Below are 17,202 nucleotides of genomic sequence, written 5' to 3' on the forward strand. Positions count from 1 at the left end.
GTAATGGTGAAAGTTCTCAAATACTTCTGAAGTCTGCAGGTAGCCCTCCCAAGTGCTTCTGAGGTTCTCTTTGCCACTTAAGAGCTTTTTTGAAGTAGACTGCAACATAATTTTTTGGCTGCCTAAAAAGCCTATTTTGAAACAGCATAAAACTCTGTGCAAAATTTTGTTTTTAATACAAGTCAACGCATCAGAAAAGGCTTGCATTAGTAGGCATTATTGATACTGAAACTGAAGATTAAAAAACACCAACATTACCACTCGCCTGTAGTGATGCATGACTTCAAACGCGATGCTCCTTAGCATGATCTCTCAAGATCAGGCTGCATGTGGCATGCTGAAACGTCTTGGAAATGACATGCTGGGACTTATCATATTCACTGCATTAACCACCATGTACACTCTTCGTAAACTTGGATTCTATTTAAAGGCTGATAATAGGAAAATTACGCAAATGCCAGACTTGCAGCATTGCCAAGATTGCTTCTTATTGATGCTTTGTTTCCAAAATCGCTCATTTATCACCAATTACGTCAAGGTGAAACCTTGGTGCAATTTAATTCTTTCGTTACGATGAGAAATGTGCTCATATTTGGTGCTTTTATGTTTAAACATTTTATTTCAAGATGCAGTAGTTGCAACGTATACTGCAATACATAATATTTAGCCTGATCGCTTGTGTTTTAAGTACTGAGAGTACTTAAATGTGACCTGCTTCCTAATTAACACTTTCGTAAGTCAGATCACAAAAAAATGATGAAAATTTGTTGGTGTGAATACTAGCCATAGTGATGCCCATGCTATGCAGGAAAGCAGTAGCTTCGCAAATGTGAAAATAGATAATTTCGTGTTGTACAGGGAGCATTTGTTTTTCTTCATTGCAGCAGATACCTGGTTTGGTTTTTTCTTGGGTTCTTTAGGCTTGCCAAGCAATGGTTGCCAGCTCAGGGAGCATGCAGAGGGCTCTTCATACTTGAATATTGAGTTCGATCAGCTTTTCTGAGGAAGCAAGGTGATCTAGTGTCCACATGCTTTGTTCAGTTCCTGTACAATGCTGTATAGTAATGTGCAATGTTGCACAATATTGTACAGTAATAAATAAGGGCACTTGAACAGGCAGTGTTCTGAATGAAAGAGCTTAGACAGCCAGTAAAGCTCGGTTGAAGGTCAGTCTGTAATTGACTACGTGCTTTTGGGTGGGTGATAACCCTAACGACGGGAAGAATCACTCGTAATAATTTGTGCATGCGCTGTCTATGCGCTGATAGATAAAAGCAACTCACAGGGGCTAAAATAAAGTTGCACTTGATATTTGTCAAACCCAATTAGCAAAATAATGCGAACTCATCAGCATCTACCATTCATTGTTTGAGACATTGTTAAAACTGCCTATATGTTTGATCAGAAAAATGACTAGCTGAGATAAGCTTCTCTGTTTTCGCTGCTGCTGTCGTTAAAAAATTATCTTGCCGATCTACAAAAGCACAAATTTTGAGTCTTTTTATTAGACATGTGCAAGAAGCACTGGAGGCTGATCTCGATGATTCCTCCAGTTGCAGTTTTATTTTTCTAGACTCCCCAACCTACCAAACATTGTCAAATCTGACAATTTCTGAGGGTGCATGATGTTGTTAGAATTCCAACAGAAGTGTATAAGAACACGTAGAAAAACTGTCAATCACATTAATCGATATATATATAGGCGCAGTAATGAAAAAGTTAAGCACACCTTCGGGCACCACCACCAAAGTTCACATAGGAGACTGCTACAAAGCAATGTCATTTAAATGTTTCAATTAAGGTTATGAACTAGTGACCCCTCATTGTTTTCACATGGCTTGCACACTGTAAATGCTGCATATGTTTTGCATTTGCTTTATTAACCCTTTGAAGGACAGTGCGTCATATATGTCCCACTTTTACACCTTTAGCTCTCGGTAAGCACCCATTTTTGTATCTTGAGGCAATAGCTAGTCCACAAAACTCTGCCATTTAACGCACGCGCAAAATTGTGCCGGTGCTATTTGTGTTCGATGCATGCATGAAAAAATTGCACACAAATGTTTTGTGGACGGCCTGTGCTGTGCCACTTTGTCCGTCATACTTCAGTCTGTTTCCCGGACCCTACAGGGTCAGTGGAACAAACACATAGCACTTTTTCATAAACGGCTTGTATGGAAGCGAAATTTATTGTGAGCTACTCCTCAGCACCTCATTTACTCATACCACACAAATTTCAAGAGTTTTGTTTCACGAGGGAAGTCGGAAATAATCTTGCATTGAAACTCTTGAGAGTCAGCAGGACAAATGTATCTCGCTTTTTTTAGAGACCGCTTAATGTCAATGGGACAAATATGTCTCGCTTTTTTTTTAATGAACTGCTTTTTGTGTAGTAGTGGCATTTGTTGTAAAAATTTTCTAAGCACTGCATTTACTCATACTGTCGCTCATTACTGTCATTGTCATGTATGTTTGTGTCATTGCATGCGTGTGCCGATGCATGCCGGTACCGATGTGTACGTGTGCCAATGCATGCGCGTGCCGATGCATGCGCGTGCCGATGCATGCGCGTGCCGATGCATGCGTGTGCCGATTTATGCACATGCCGATGTATGCGGGTGCCGATGTGTGTTGATGCATGTGCGTGTTGATGCATGTGCGTGTTGATGCATGCGCATGCCGATGTATGCGGGTGCCGATGCATGTGCGTGTTAATGCATGTGCTTGTCGATGCATGTTACTTTTTTTTTAACAACGGGATACCGCACAAGCTTGAGAAATAAAAAATATTCTATATTCGATTTGATACTGAGTGAACATTTTTCTCGAATATATGTATTTGATTTGGGGAGAGAGAGTGTGAAACAAAGGAAAGGCTAACCAGTTTGGTGCTTAATTGTAATCTATCTGCATGTGCTATATAAATTAGTCTCGCATGGTGTTCCATTATTTGATGTGTTCAATTCACGAGAAAGCCCATGTGAGTGAGTATGTAGTCGAAGTGGGCCCGTCCGATTCTGCTGAGTGAGTCCAAGTGAGCCCTGCTGATAGAATTTTGGTGCTCCTGAGTGGGCCCACCTTTGGTGAGTTTGAGTGAGTATACAAAATTAGTTCGAATGAGCCTAGCTGAAGAGAATCTTGGTGAGTCCGAGTGAGCCCGTTGTCCAGCATCTCTGATGCGGTACACAGCACCTGCTGCATCTCTGTGCTATAACGTGGGCAGATGCACATATGTGAGATTGCTTGTTCACAGCTGCAAGTTTTACAGGTAGAGCTGTCAGCCCAGCCAATAATGAACGAGTATTACTTGATAAATTCAACATCATAACCGGCACAAGTCTCTTGACATTTGGCAGCCCAGGTGGTTGTTAGGTTTTCAATATGGGAGCCCAGGGTATGTAGGCAACTGTTTGTGGAACTTGTTATTCCACGAGGCCAGTGTACTACCATGTGCCATAGAGCATCTGCTGCATCTGCTCTTGTGAATAAAGTTCACACCTGTCTGCCACTGTCATGCGCAGATTGGTTGGCATGATTGTTTCCACTGACACCGCAGTGTGTCTGCAGCCAATGATAAAGTATATAGTGTCCCTGTTTTGTTGCTCAATGGTGTAAATGGCTAATCTCTGGCACAAGTTAATGATATCTGCGGCTAATTGAACTTTGTATACTTTATGGAGCTGCCTTTGAGAAAAAAATGGTCCAGCAATAAAATAAATTTGAGTGCCACTCAAAGCACAGAGCACAGAAAGCTCCACTCCCACAGAATTAATCATAGAGGATGTGTCGATCTTGATTTCAACAGAATTCGCTGGTATGACAACTGTTCCTGACAAACTAGTAGATTTAACAGAACCTCGTTTCTGCTTTTTCCTAAACCTTTTCGGGCAGTTTGGGCTATACGAAGTGCTGTGCACCTCATATAGGAATTGTAGTGTTGCTTGTTTTAACGCTAACGGCACCCAGATTCTCACTTTTCAAACACCCCCATTCCAGAATAATCATTGGACTTCATGTAAATTTTAGACTAACACTAAGTGCGACTGAAAGGGTTGAATGTTTGTGCACATCCTCGTTTTTGTCTGTTCACTCTTTTTCACAGTTTGAGTTATAGCAATGTTGCCCCGTTAATCATGTCTAGTGAAGTAATATCACCAATCTTGCAGTCTAAGTGTGTTTTGTGCAGTATTGTGTAGCCATTTCACATTTAGAATATTTAGTTTGTGCCGTTAAGTATGCTAATTATACAAAAATGTCTGAATTATCAATTTGCCACATAAAGTTAATATGGAAAATAACAGCACCAGTGTAACTACTTTTTTCCTTGCTACAGGAAGGAATTGCACGCTCATATCTTGAACAACCAAATCACTGATGAGAAAGTTGATCGCTTGAGCCATATTGAAGATACCATTGAAAGGCTGGAAAAGCTGATCTTGGCCAAAGGTGAGAGCCGAACTATTGTCTTGTCTATGGCTACCGAGTTGGGTTTTCAGTTTAGAAGTGCTCAGATAAGTTTTTAAAAAGGGGCTTCATTAGTTCCCCTTGTCTAATGTTAACTTCCAGAAGATTGAGTGGTATACTCTCGCGTAACACTAAACACCGCAGGATTTAAAATATTTGTTTTAATATTTCGTTTTAAAACCCCAGGTGGTGGAAATTTCCAAAGTCCTCCACTATGGCGTGCCTCATAATCAGAAAGTGGTTGTGGCACATAAAACCCCATACCTTAACCTTCAAAATAGGGGGTGTCCAAAACCTGACGTCTATGATGTGTTTCCGGCTCTCAATATCGCTTCTGCCACATTCAACCAGCAAAAACATTGCCTTCAAGACCTGCATTTTCAATACAGAGGGCACCACCCTATGAGGCGTGGGTTTGGACACCACCTATGGTCAATTTTTACATTGAGGTGCTAGTTCAAGCAATGAAAATCATGAAAAAAGGTCGTTACTATCGGGTAAATACAGTAAGTGGATGTATAGAGTAGCGTAAGTGAGGCAAGTCGATATGTTGAAAATATGTGGCTGTTGGGGCTTGTGAGAACGAAGGGATGGGGTTGTGCGGTTCTTTTTTTTTAAACTGAAAGAAGCTTTGCATGTAAACAGGCATAGTTGACTCAATGTGCTCAATTTTCGGCATGTGGAAAGATAGGCAATTTTCGACATAAGGAAAGATGGGCTTTGGAGAGTTGAAAAATGAGCTAAAATTAAGTTGTATGAGAAGGTAAACAAGTAAGAAATAGCCTCAGTGATATAAGAATATTTGTGTAGAAGATTCAAATTTATCTTCTGACCAGATGTAATATATTGCAAAAGGTGAAAGCTTCTTGTCATTAGTATAATGTATACATTCGAGAACTCTCCTTGAGACATTTATATTGGTTGGTTAGTGTCTCTGGGAAGTTTCATAAATGTATCTGTACAATGCCTGTTTAGTTTCCCTAGCAAAAATTCCCAATAGAAATACTGTAGCCTGTTGGATTACAGGCACTAATGGTGTCACTTACATTGTGTCAATTACACAAGGATAGAGCTTAGAGCACTTTATTCACACTCCGCTGGACTGCACTTATCTTAAACATGCAATACAATGGCCACAAAAAATCGCTAGATGGGCATAACAATGTCGCTAAGTTCAGAATTGCACTAGAGTGTGGCAAATCTCGGCTGGGAAACTACGGACTCGGGCTCGAAAAAGCTTCTGATGTTTCCGCAGAGACGTAAAAAATTAATAAAGAACACACATCTGCTACAAACAAACTCTCAATAGCACACTTTAAAGTCTATCTTCTTAAATGATATCACGTCAAGTCACTTAAGCATTTCTCCTATCACAACACAGGATACATCTATACTCCAGGCAAACTTTCATAGTAATTGAAGGCAGTGAACACTTTCAGGGTGGATCACATGGTCGTCGGGATGCATTTCGTGGGCCACATCGTCACAGTTATTAGGCCTTAGTTATGCCAGCTCAATCAGTATATGGGTGCCAGAGCGGAGCTCCTGTACATTTGACTGCAGGCAACAACTGCGAATCGATGGTACAAATCCCAGCAAACATAGTGAAAACACAGAGGAAAAAAAAAACTTCTAAAGACTGAAGAGCGAAGTGTCCACTGCCAGCTAGCACTTGTTGTTTGTGTGCTACCTGTCATGGCAAAACGCAGACAGGCACTGTTTTGCAGTCCCATCCACTCAGTCTCACTCACATGCTCATTGGGGTATTTAGCATAGCCGAATTGTGCTATTGTGCCATCGACGCTACTGCGCATACATGGACTCTGCCAACACGACGAATTGGATGGAAAAAACTGCTAGATTCTCAGCGTGCCCGTTCTTTGACCAACACCATGCTGTCGTATGCTTTTCCATGCTGTACATTGAAGTAATTTGGAAAATTGCACTGTTATGTGCGTTACCAGTTCACTTATTTTTCTACTCTCTATCGATACAAGAAACAGAAAAGCAACAAATATTTCCTGCTTATAAAAATAAATTAGTATCGTCACGAACCTATTGGTCAAAAGCAGTCACCTATTAGGCCTTATTGGTGCCAGTACCAGGTACCAATGCAAATTCAATTGGGCCAATAAGTGGAAAATAGATGTCACCTATTGGGCACTATTGTTACCAATACAAACTCTATTGGTCCAACAGATGGCAAATATATGTCACCTATTGGACCCTACTGGCACCAATGCAACTTAATTGGTATTTTTGCTAGGGCTAACATTGTCTTTTGCCTATGTGGTGTTTGTGGTAGAACAAATATTCCAGCATATAAGCTATTATACATAAAGCGGTTTAATTTCATGCATATCACTTGCAGTGTTTCAAATTTTTGTTTCACTTTGAAGGTGTTTGCAGCTCTTGCACCTGGTATGTGAACAGGCTCTTAAGCCTACAACTGAAAGGAACTGAAATTAGGGTGAATTTCTATGTCGGCATGATTTTGACACGGAAGAAAACAACAGGACAAGTGCTAACTGCAAACTTCAGCTTATTCCCAATGAAAAGCACTTTTCCTAACCGTCAACACAGAAACAAAAACAAAACAAATCATGGTGCTTCTGCCAATGCCAAAGCAAAAAACACACCAAAACTGTTGTTTCAGCTGATGGTGCCTCTCTTCTAGCCTCTGTGCTGAAGGAGCTGGAGTTGCAGCTGACACATGAAAGTACACACCATGTGTGACTAGCGAAACTCTCCACACAAAAAGCAGTATCGATCATGAGAGCAATAATCTAATGTACGCACAGTTATATAGACTGGCTGGCCATTACTCAACCAGTGCATTTTATTAACATTGATGGCCTAACTAGAACACATCGGTTTCAACGCCAACCAAACATATGACAGCAAACTCTGGCTAGCTGCTACCGCGACCGCCTTCACTACCTCCAGAAAAAGGAGATATCACCACATATACACAAGATGTGGAAATGGGATACCACCAGAGAGAAATAAACTCAAAAGGGCATCACAACACTTGGAAACGAGCGTCTACAACCTGCATGGAACACGACGCAGATAGCACACATGAGTGCACAATGCGCTGTTCACTCAAAGAAGCTTCATAGGATGGAAAAAATATAAACTTCAAATGTTCACCACTTCTCGTATCACAGGGTCCCCAAAGGCAGAACACTGCATTGGAATGTTAGAAGATAATAATGGAAGTAATGAAAACCAAAGGTGACTGTACCAGTTAGCTGAAATCCTCACTCGTATTCACTCAATGAAATTCACTCATATAGGCCGTTGATCATTACATTGGTAATATACAGGCTAGCAATGCAGGCAATCAAGTTAAAGCTGCAAGCATGGGCAGAGAATAATGGGGTTTTGGGAGAACTTCAGAATGGCTTCAGAATAGGTATGCATTTGGATGATAACTTATTTGTTCTTACCCAGTGTATTGAAATATCAAAAGTAGAAAGCAGACCGTTATATGTGGCCTTTTTAAACATTACAGGAGCCTATGACAACGTAGACCGCAACATCTTGTGCGATATTCTGGAAGGGGAAGGCTTAGTGACGATTTTCTACAGCTTTTGAGAGAGATTTACCTAGAAAATACTGTTTGCGTTGAATGGGAAGGGATGAGGAGCGAGGAGAAAGTTGATATCAACAAGGGACTGAGGCAGGGTTGCCCTTTATCCCCACTGCTGTTTATGGTGTACATAGAGAAGACGGAGGGGGCGCTAGAAGGAAGTAATATCGGGTTTAATCTCTCATACAAACAGGCGAGTACAGTAGTAGAGCAGCAGCTTCCAGGTTTATATTATGCAGACGACATTCTGTTGCTAGCTAAAAGCAAAGTGATTTGCAACGTCTGGCTAATATCTGTGGACAAGAAGGCAAGAATTTAGGTTTGAAATTTAGCGTTAGAAAATGGTGTTAAGGTATTCAATGAAAACAGTGAACAGACAGTGGCAATACAGGGCCGTGAAATACCTCGGGTAAGAGAATATAAATACCTTGATATATGAATAAATGAAGGCAATAGATATATGTAAACACAGGAGAAAACAATAACAGTAAAGGGGAAGAGAAACGCAGCCATAATGAAACCTGGAGTGCTATGGGGATACAATAGGTATGAGGTGCTCTGGGGTATGTGGAAAGGTGTAATGGTTCCAGGACTCACATTTGGAAATGCGGTTGTTTGCTTGAAATCAGGGGTACAATCGGGACTCGATGGCAACCAAAGGTCAGTGGAATGCCTCGCATTGGGCACTCACTGTAAGACTACAAATGAAGCTGTGCAGAGGGATATGGGCTGGAGAAGTTTTGATGTGAGGGCAGCTCACAGTAAAATTATGAAGAGTGAGGAATATGGAAAAAAGTAAATGGACTGGGAGAGTGTTGAGGTATTTGTACAAGAAGAGCATTGATTCACAGTGGAGAACTAGGAAGCTTACCATCAGGTATGCAGCCTGTACAGTGAGCAACACAGCAACACAGAATGCCAAGTGGAAAGTCAGAGAGGGTGAAATAATCTTGTGGGTGGCGGCATTGGAAAAGAAACCTGTCATGAGTAGCTACTTAAGAGGAAAAAACGAAATCGGGAAACTCAAAAGGAAGCGCATTACTTTTCGAAGTGAGATCAGGATGCCTTAGAACACGCACTTATGAGGCGAGATATTAGAAGGAAGAAGGCATGTGCTTGCTGCAGTAAAGCTAGGGAAACGATTGAGCATGTTTTATTAGAATGTGAAGGTATCTGCCTAGTGGTCGATTTAGGGATCGCTGGCCTCCTTGAAGCCCCTAGGTTCAGCGAGAGCAGGGGGAAAGTAAACATGTCTGCAATAGAGATTAGTAAGAGGCGATTGGAAGATTGGTGGAAGTAGGGAAACGACAAACAACGGAGGCATACAAAAACAAAGTTCGCAATATGGGTTCAGAAACTGGTTATGGGAATTCGTCATTTTTTTTCCTTTTCTTTTTTTCTTTTTTTAGCATAGGTAGGACATTAGGTGATAAAATAACAAGAGCTTGGTGGTGTAACCCACCGCCCCATTACAAAGGGGACGCTCATAACATCCATCCATCCATGCATGAGGCCCCACCAGGATGGGAGCAGACTAATCAGAGCACGCCAAGGGAGAGGCGAGGAGGGGGTATAGAAGCAGGTGTTTCGCTGATGTGCACCTTTTCGCCCCATGAATTCCGCTTGGCACAAGTGGCAGCGGGGGCTCACACGAGAGCGGAAGCGCCGACGTCGCGCAAATCTCGAGCTTCGAGCGAGAAGCGTAAGCAAAGCGCAAGCAGAGGGAAGCTGCTACTGCCGAGGATTGAGAATGGGAAGCGCAAGCCAAGCGCCGGTGAAGGCAAGCCAATCCCCACTTTCAAGAGAAGGCAACCCAAGCCAAGTGCCAGCAGAGGCAAGCTAACCCCAAATGCGAGAGTAGGAGGCCGAGCAGAGACATAGGCACAGAGAGATTCCGCCCACGGAGGGTGCTGATGGACTGTTCAAGAGAGAATTTCTCGACCGTGAGTGCAGCCACAGCTGCAAGGTGTGTGATAGACTGTGGTTTGATCACAACCTCACACAACTGAGGAATGTGCGCAGTCCAGAACCTAAACGGGAATCTAACAAAACGACGGCAACGAGGCAAAATACTTTCATAAAAACTCTGCTAAACACGATTTCAATTGAGAAAACGACTGCCAGCTTCCCTATTTTGACTGCTTTCACTGCGTGGAACTGGCTTTACTTTTTTCAAATATTTCTTCTCTCGCAAGCCATTTCTGATTTTGCAATAACTAGTTTGTCTCCTTGGCCTTTGCTTTTGTTGTTGTGATTTCATGAAAGGCAAGCATTATATGCTCTATAACATTATAACCCACTGCAAAATGCTGTCTAAAGTCAAGGAACAAAGCAGTAAGCATTTTCTTTTGAATGTTTCGTAATAAGTGCCATTGCTAGAAGGCCTGTGTAGCCTAACTTCCATGCCACAGCAATTCATGCACTTGCAGTACTGAAACTTCCTTGTGTTGTTTCGCTTGCAGGAGGAAAACTACTTTGCGAGCCAAGCAAGACCTGGTAGTAGTAGTGCCACTTGAGATTCTGCTGCCTTGCAGACCCATGGTGCAAAATCGGAAAGCTCAAGTGATTTGGGTCACTTTATGCTGTTGTGCAAAACTTGTGCAATAACTTGTGCAATGCAAATGTGCATCAATAATTTCATAGTTGCTTCATTGTACATTCACTACACATCATACAAAGCATATGAAAACTTATATGGGTATCTGGCACACTGTATTGTGCCGTTTTTGCAGGTGTTCAATTATTTCATAGTCAAGTCACTGTATATTCTGCATAGTTCATGCTAACTTGAAAATGTATATAATATGGCACACTGTGCATTCATATTTTATATTTAAGTATTTGTTTTGTTGTATGTTAACATACTATTATGTTTGCAACAGTACAAATAAAGAACTTTTGAGATTTTGACAATTGTTTTTAGGCTGGATTGTTATCTTGTTGCTGCAATGTCCTGTTAGTGAAGAAGACAATATAAAGTTGCAACATGTACTGCCATCACAGAATGGAAGGACTAGCAGGACTGAGAAAAGAGATGAACAGTTTCCAACTCTCCAGGTCTGCCAAGTTTTGTAGTTAGCATTGCTAATTTTGCAATTAACTCATACATCAACCATCTCCGACGAACACTTTCATGTCTAAAATTGTACTTATATCATAACCCCTTGATTATTTAGATGAGCGTATCTTTTCGCTGCTATTTGTGGGAGCCTGAGTGATTCTAAAACTGTACTGCTAAATTATGGTAGGGGCAGGGTTCACCCTGACACTTTCCACATACTGACCCAGAAGCCTCCCTTCTCCCGCCGCGCTGAGCTCATCTGGGTGCCCGCGCACTCTGGAAACCCCGGCAATGAGGCCGCCGATTCTTTAGCTCTAGGGTCGAGAAACCAGGCTCAGGCGGACCTCATGGCGGGTTTCTCGAGGGAGCATGGGTGTACCTTCACTGACCTCATAACGAATGCTCGCGCCGAGAAGCAAATATACCCCCCCCCCCCCCCCATTCTTCCCTCACTACCAGGGAGGAACACTTATGGCGCCGTCTGCAAACATGGACCCTACCTAACCCATCCCTCCTCTCCCACTACCGATCCATCCCACCTTCTTGCCCTCTGTGCAATGCGCCGAAAGCAAACCTCGCCCATGTACTCCTGGCCTGCCTGGTTTCTCGTCCTCGGCGGGCCGGTACCGCTCCAAACTTGGGAAGACTGGGAGATCTCATTACACTCCACGGACCCAGTGTTGCGACGCCGTTTCTCGAACCTCGACCGGCGTTACTATTGGGTAGCGTGGCGTTGTCGGCAGGCTGCAGGCGTCCGGTAGACCATGGCGACCAGGCAAGGACGCGACGATTTCTAGTGCGAAACTTGCACTGTTTATTCAATGGTTGGTGAAGGATAAGAAGAGAATTAATGAAAAGAAAGTACGTTGCGGGTCCCCTCAAATATGCCCACTAAAATCGTAGGCGGGATCTTGCTCACGTCAACATCACGTGACATGCACTGAGTCCATCGTGGTCCCTCCGGTGCTTGGCGGCCGCTCCCACTTTCCCAGGTGACGTTGCACTTGCTTGCCTCCGCTGGCGGCAACCCGCGGGTCAGGGATCGTATGCGGCTGATCCTTTCTACCAGGTGACGTTTTCACGGGCTTGCCTCTGGCGGCAACCCGGGGTCCTGTCTGGTTCGCAGAAAGCGTTCTCCCCTAGAGTTGGACAGTTCACGGAAAGGGTGCTCCCCTTGGTCGCACACACAAAGGGGCCTGTCATCACTGCGGGGCACCTGCCAGACCGGCAACCACTCGAGACAACCATAGCAAATTAGGAATCCATACTCCGTTTCGATTAGGCATGGTCTTTGAGCATCCTTTTCGCCCGGGGTGTTACACGCCAACCATAGTTTCATATTATAGTGTAACTAGAGGGAAATCGCAGTGCGATCGTTCAACCATCATGGGAATGATGGGAAGTACGGGCTACGGATTGGCACTTTGTTGACTGGCAAACTATGCTACAAGAATTTTTTGGCAGTTTTGGTTTCGCTCCAAGCGCAATTGCTGTAACCTGCAGTGGGGCAGTGCAACGCAAAGCCTTTGTTCTGTTGCTCGGAGTGGCGATAGCGCGCTGGGCCAGTGGCTGGGACGATGTTTGTGTCGCGGTGTGGTGTCGAAGCCCTGACGAGAAAGCGACGGCATCGTAAAGTTGAAAGAACATGTTTTGACCGTTTGGACCTTGGTTAAGTGTGTTAGGTTGGCGCTGTAGCGTTACGTGCTTTATAAACTTCAGAATATGAAAAAGAAGGCATAACTAATACAAGACATAGACAGTTGTACTTCTAGTGGCTTGCCAATCAAATTTTATTGAGGGCTTCATTACGCATTGCTCGTTTATGTGCTCATTGAAATGTGTGTTTTAGAACTTACAAACTTGTGGTAGGAAAGGTTGCTGCTTCCTGGCTGTAGTCTAGTATCGCAATATGGGTAATCACTCGGCGTGTTAAGTTTAGTATCGCAAATGGGTAATCATTCTGCGTGTTAAGTCTGCTCACACAGCATCGAGGTGTGATGACTTCCCAAACGTGACGCGAACTTTTCAGCGAAAAATGGAACAAAAATACCATATGCAGCAATTATTAGCAATTCTCGCCTTGAACTACCTATTTTCTAAATACATTTCCCCCCCCCCCCAAAAAAAAAAACAATATCTAAGATGCCCTCCGCTCCCGGGAAACGAGACGGCCCACGCCACGGCTCGAGGACTAGTACATGCCGAGCCGCCGCGCCCGCCGGCAATCCCGAAGTCTCGCCCACCGCGAGAGCGATGCGGGAGCGGACGTAGGGGGATCGCATGGCCACTTTCAGGGGCAAAGGCCTCTCCCATACTTCTCCAACTACCCCGGTCACACTACAGCTTGAACAGATGTAAATACCCACCACCGCACGTCAAGCTAAACAAGAAACAGGCGGTTGCCTAGAGGCAATTGCAGACACACTGTTAAGAACGGCCCGCTGACATGCAAGTTTTAGCTGTTAAGGAATGGCCTGCCGAGGTGGCAACGTGCAAGTTTTGCCAGCCAGTTGCGACAGCGGCGGCAAACTTTTCTTGGAACGCCACCGCAAACCTCTAGCCACGGCGTCACTAAGTCGACTGTGTGTGGAGAACAATACGCGCGTCCTCGACTCTCCGTCGCTGGAGCAGAGTTAGACGAAGCAGGCTTTGTGCCTGAACCCGCCACCGCGGACCTGATCTGCTATGAGCGGGGGGAGTTGCCGCGGGAACATCTACGGACACCCCTTCCCACGCGCCGTTCAAGAAGCAAGACAATGGACACCACGGCGGCCGCGCTGAGGGGGTCAGCTCCGAGTTCTGCGAAGGCCCTCGGGGGGAGGGGGACCGTGAACCTGTGCGGGTGTGTCTGTGTGTGTAAGCCGTCCCGCAGAGAGGCGCCTCGTTTACGATGACTGGTCAGCCGTTTCTCTCACCTTGGGATCGAGGGAGGACCGAGTGTTTATAAACCGCTGTTGTGCGGCTGCTCAGTGCACTTTCTCTCGCAGTCATGCTAGACTGATGAACTGCAACACCCTGATGTAGATACTGTAAATAAACCCATATTCTTCGTTCTCGATGAGAAGCAGTCCTTCCCTTCAACAACGTCCTCAGCGTGGATAAGTTGGACGACGGCATGGGCAAGCTACCTTCTAATTCATGCCAGACGCCAATCTTGACAACTGGCTGACAGCGGTGAGATAGACTTTGCGACGTAGTGCTGCGTCTGCGGTGAGTGCTTGGTTCTTGCTTTGACTCTCTAGGCTTCATTTTCTGGTTGTTCTCTTTAGAACTGTAGGGAAGCTAGATTGTTGATTGTTAGCTAGGTTGTGTTTTCCTAGGTAGATTTAGCGAGCAGGACCAAGGCAGTAAAGCAGCAATCATGGAGTTAAGGACTGCTGAGAGACGAATTGTTGATTGTTGGTGAGGAACTGGGCCTAGATGTACGGTAGGAAATGCTAAAATCGGAATTACTGAAGCTAATTTCCGAACAGGCCAGTGAGGAAGAAATCGAAATGGAGTTGGAACTTCTGAAAAAAAAGAAAGAGAACGGGACAGAGAGAGAGAGGAACGCGAGTTAAGAAAAATGCAACTTGAACTTGAAAGCAAACGTTTGGAGTTGTCTCAAGGAAGTGAAGGCGCTCTGGGACGATCAAGTGAGGCAGAATCATATCGCATGGACAGGCTATTAAAGCCATTTGAGGTCGGGACCGACATAGGCTTGTTCCTAAGCAATTTTGAAAGGACTTGCGAAAAGGTGAACTTCGGCCCGAGTACATGGCCACAGCGGTTGCTGTTATGTTGCCGTGTGAGGCGGCGGAAGTAATCGCCAGACTCAGTGCACAGGATGCATATGATTATTCGAAAGTTAAGGCTAGTTTCCTGAAGAAATACCGCCTTTCAGCCGAAGCTTTTCGGCAAAGGTTTAGGAGCACAGGCAAGAAAGATAGCGAGGGGTATCCGGAGTTTGCATACGGCTTCAACCAACCTAGTCGAGTGGCTGAAAAGCGCGGAAGCGTACGACAGCAGAGACATGATCATTGAATGCATGTGTCTAGAGCAGTTTTACAAAAGCATCCCCCAAGCTGTGAAACTGTGGGCGCAAGACAGAGGGAATGTAAACACTGTAGAAAGGGCGGCTGAATTAGCCGAAGAGTACGCAACGCGTAGAAAGAACGCCGAGGACGGAAATTGGGACGGTCGAAATGGACCGCAGAAACCATTTCCGTTCAAAAAGGGCTCGCAGACTAGACGATCGGAGCCTGTAGACGTGGATGAAAAGCCCGCAGAAAAGAGCGAGTTTAAACTTAACGGGGAAACCGCACAAAAGGAACAGAAAAGAAAATTCAAATCTTTTTGGCCGATTCACTGTTATAAATGCCACAAACCGGGGCATATAGCTGTAAACTGCGGGAAGCCTAGCGTAGTTTTTTCCTACGTAGAGGAAAAAGACGAGAATATGGAACTTTTAAGCCCCTATCTTCACGACCTGCAAGTTAATGGCAAACCGTGCCGGGTGCTAAGAGACAGTGCCGCCACGATGGGCATTGTCCATCCGTCTTACGTGACGGTAGATGACTTCACCGGAGAAGTAGCATGGATCAGACAGGTTGTAGAACACAGCGTGTGTCTGCCCATGGCCAAAGTCAAAATCAGTGGACCATTCGGGGAGCTAGTGACCGAGGCTGCAGTTTCTAAATTTTTGTCACTGTAGTACCCTTACATTTTTTCGAATCGTTCAAATCGGTTACTGCGTGAAAAAGGGCTTAAACTAGGAGAGGGCATAGTACAGGCATTGACCCGAGGCCAAGCTCGTAAGATCGCGTCGCTTTCGGCTGAAAATGCACAAACTCCTCGAGCGGAAGCAGAAAAAGGGATAACTTCAACCCGAATCCGAGCTAGGCCCGAGGGACAAAAAAAAAAAAAAAAAAAAAAAAACAGTTGAGGAGAGCCTGCCAGCTGACCAGCTCAATGAGAACGTATCGCTAGAGTGTCAAAGTTCAAGCCTGCAGGAAGAGCAAGCTGCGCAATCGCAAGTGAGACAGGGTCGTTATCACCGGCCTCAAAGAACTTTGATCAGCTCTTACGTGTGGATAGAGACACTGGCAGCTGAGCAAAATAATGATGAGAGCTTAGCTAAATTACATCACACAGCTAAAGAAGGCATTGCTAGGCGCAACGTGAGAATACATGAGAGAGGAGGGTTGTATCGGCACTACAGAGTTCGAAAGGGTAGGATTTTAGATCGGTTAGTCGTACCTACTAAGTACAGGGAGGACCTTTTGAGTCTCTGTCATGGAAATGGGTGGTCCGGCCACCTAGGCATAAACAAATCAAATGAAAGATTGCTTATGGAATACTACTGGCCTGGCTGTTTCAAAGACGTAGAAAATTTTGTAAGATCATGCGACGCCTGCCAGCGCTCGGGTAAACCAGGAGAGAGATGGAAAGCTCCATTAAATGTAATGCCCTTAATAATAGAACCTTTCAGACGACTTGTGATAGACACAGTAGGGCCTCTACCAAAAACAAAATCGGGTTACAGGTACTTGTTTACCATGCTGTGTCCGGCTACAAAGTTTCCAGACGCAATCCCTCTGAAAGAGCTCACCTCCACCGAAGCAGTAGACGCGCTTTTGACAGTGTTTGCACGAGTTCGGTCTCCAGCCGAAATTCAGGCGGATCAAGGGTCAGTATTGATTAGCGCACTGAGTTCCACATTCTTGCAGAAGTGCGGGGTAAAGTTAATACACAGTTCCGTCTATCTCCCTCAGTCAAACAGTGTAGAGAGGTGGCATTCAGTGCTTAAGCGAGTTTTGCGTGCGCTCTGTTACGAGCACATGGAGGACTGGGAGAACTGTCTGCCGGCAACTTTGTTTGCTTTGCGAACGGTTCCACATGAAGCGACAGGGTTCTCGCCAGCAGAACTAGTGTATGGGAGGACACTCCGTTCTCCACTAAGAATGTTAAGAGAGATGTGGGAGGAAAGAGGACAGAGTCCTACAGTGGTTGAATACGTGCTAAATCTGCTGGAACGGCTAAGCGCAACCCAAGAACTAGTCGAAATGAACATGGGAGTAGCTCAAAAGAACGCCAAATTCTA

The 17,202-nt window shown here is 44.6% G+C and overlaps 1 protein-coding gene across 3 annotated transcripts in view; it reads left to right on the forward strand.

The window, feature by feature from the left end:
- LOC126547037 (uncharacterized) overlaps positions 1 to 10,972 on the forward strand; it is a 199,023-nt gene extending 188,051 nt beyond the window's left edge. For all 3 annotated transcript variants that reach the window (XM_050194864.3, XM_055062941.2, XM_055062942.2), the window contains 2 exons: positions 4,334 to 4,446; positions 10,522 to 10,972. In XM_050194864.3, coding sequence (XP_050050821.2) covers positions 4,334 to 4,446; positions 10,522 to 10,559 — 151 coding nt within the window. In that variant the 3' untranslated portion in view covers positions 10,560 to 10,972. The remainder of the gene's footprint in view (positions 1 to 4,333; positions 4,447 to 10,521) is intronic.
- The last annotated feature ends 6,230 nt before the right edge of the window (positions 10,973 to 17,202 follow it).

Source organism: Dermacentor andersoni, chromosome 1, assembly GCF_023375885.2.
Source record: "Dermacentor andersoni chromosome 1, qqDerAnde1_hic_scaffold, whole genome shotgun sequence".
Classification (NCBI taxonomy): Eukaryota; Metazoa; Arthropoda; class Arachnida; order Ixodida; family Ixodidae; genus Dermacentor; species Dermacentor andersoni.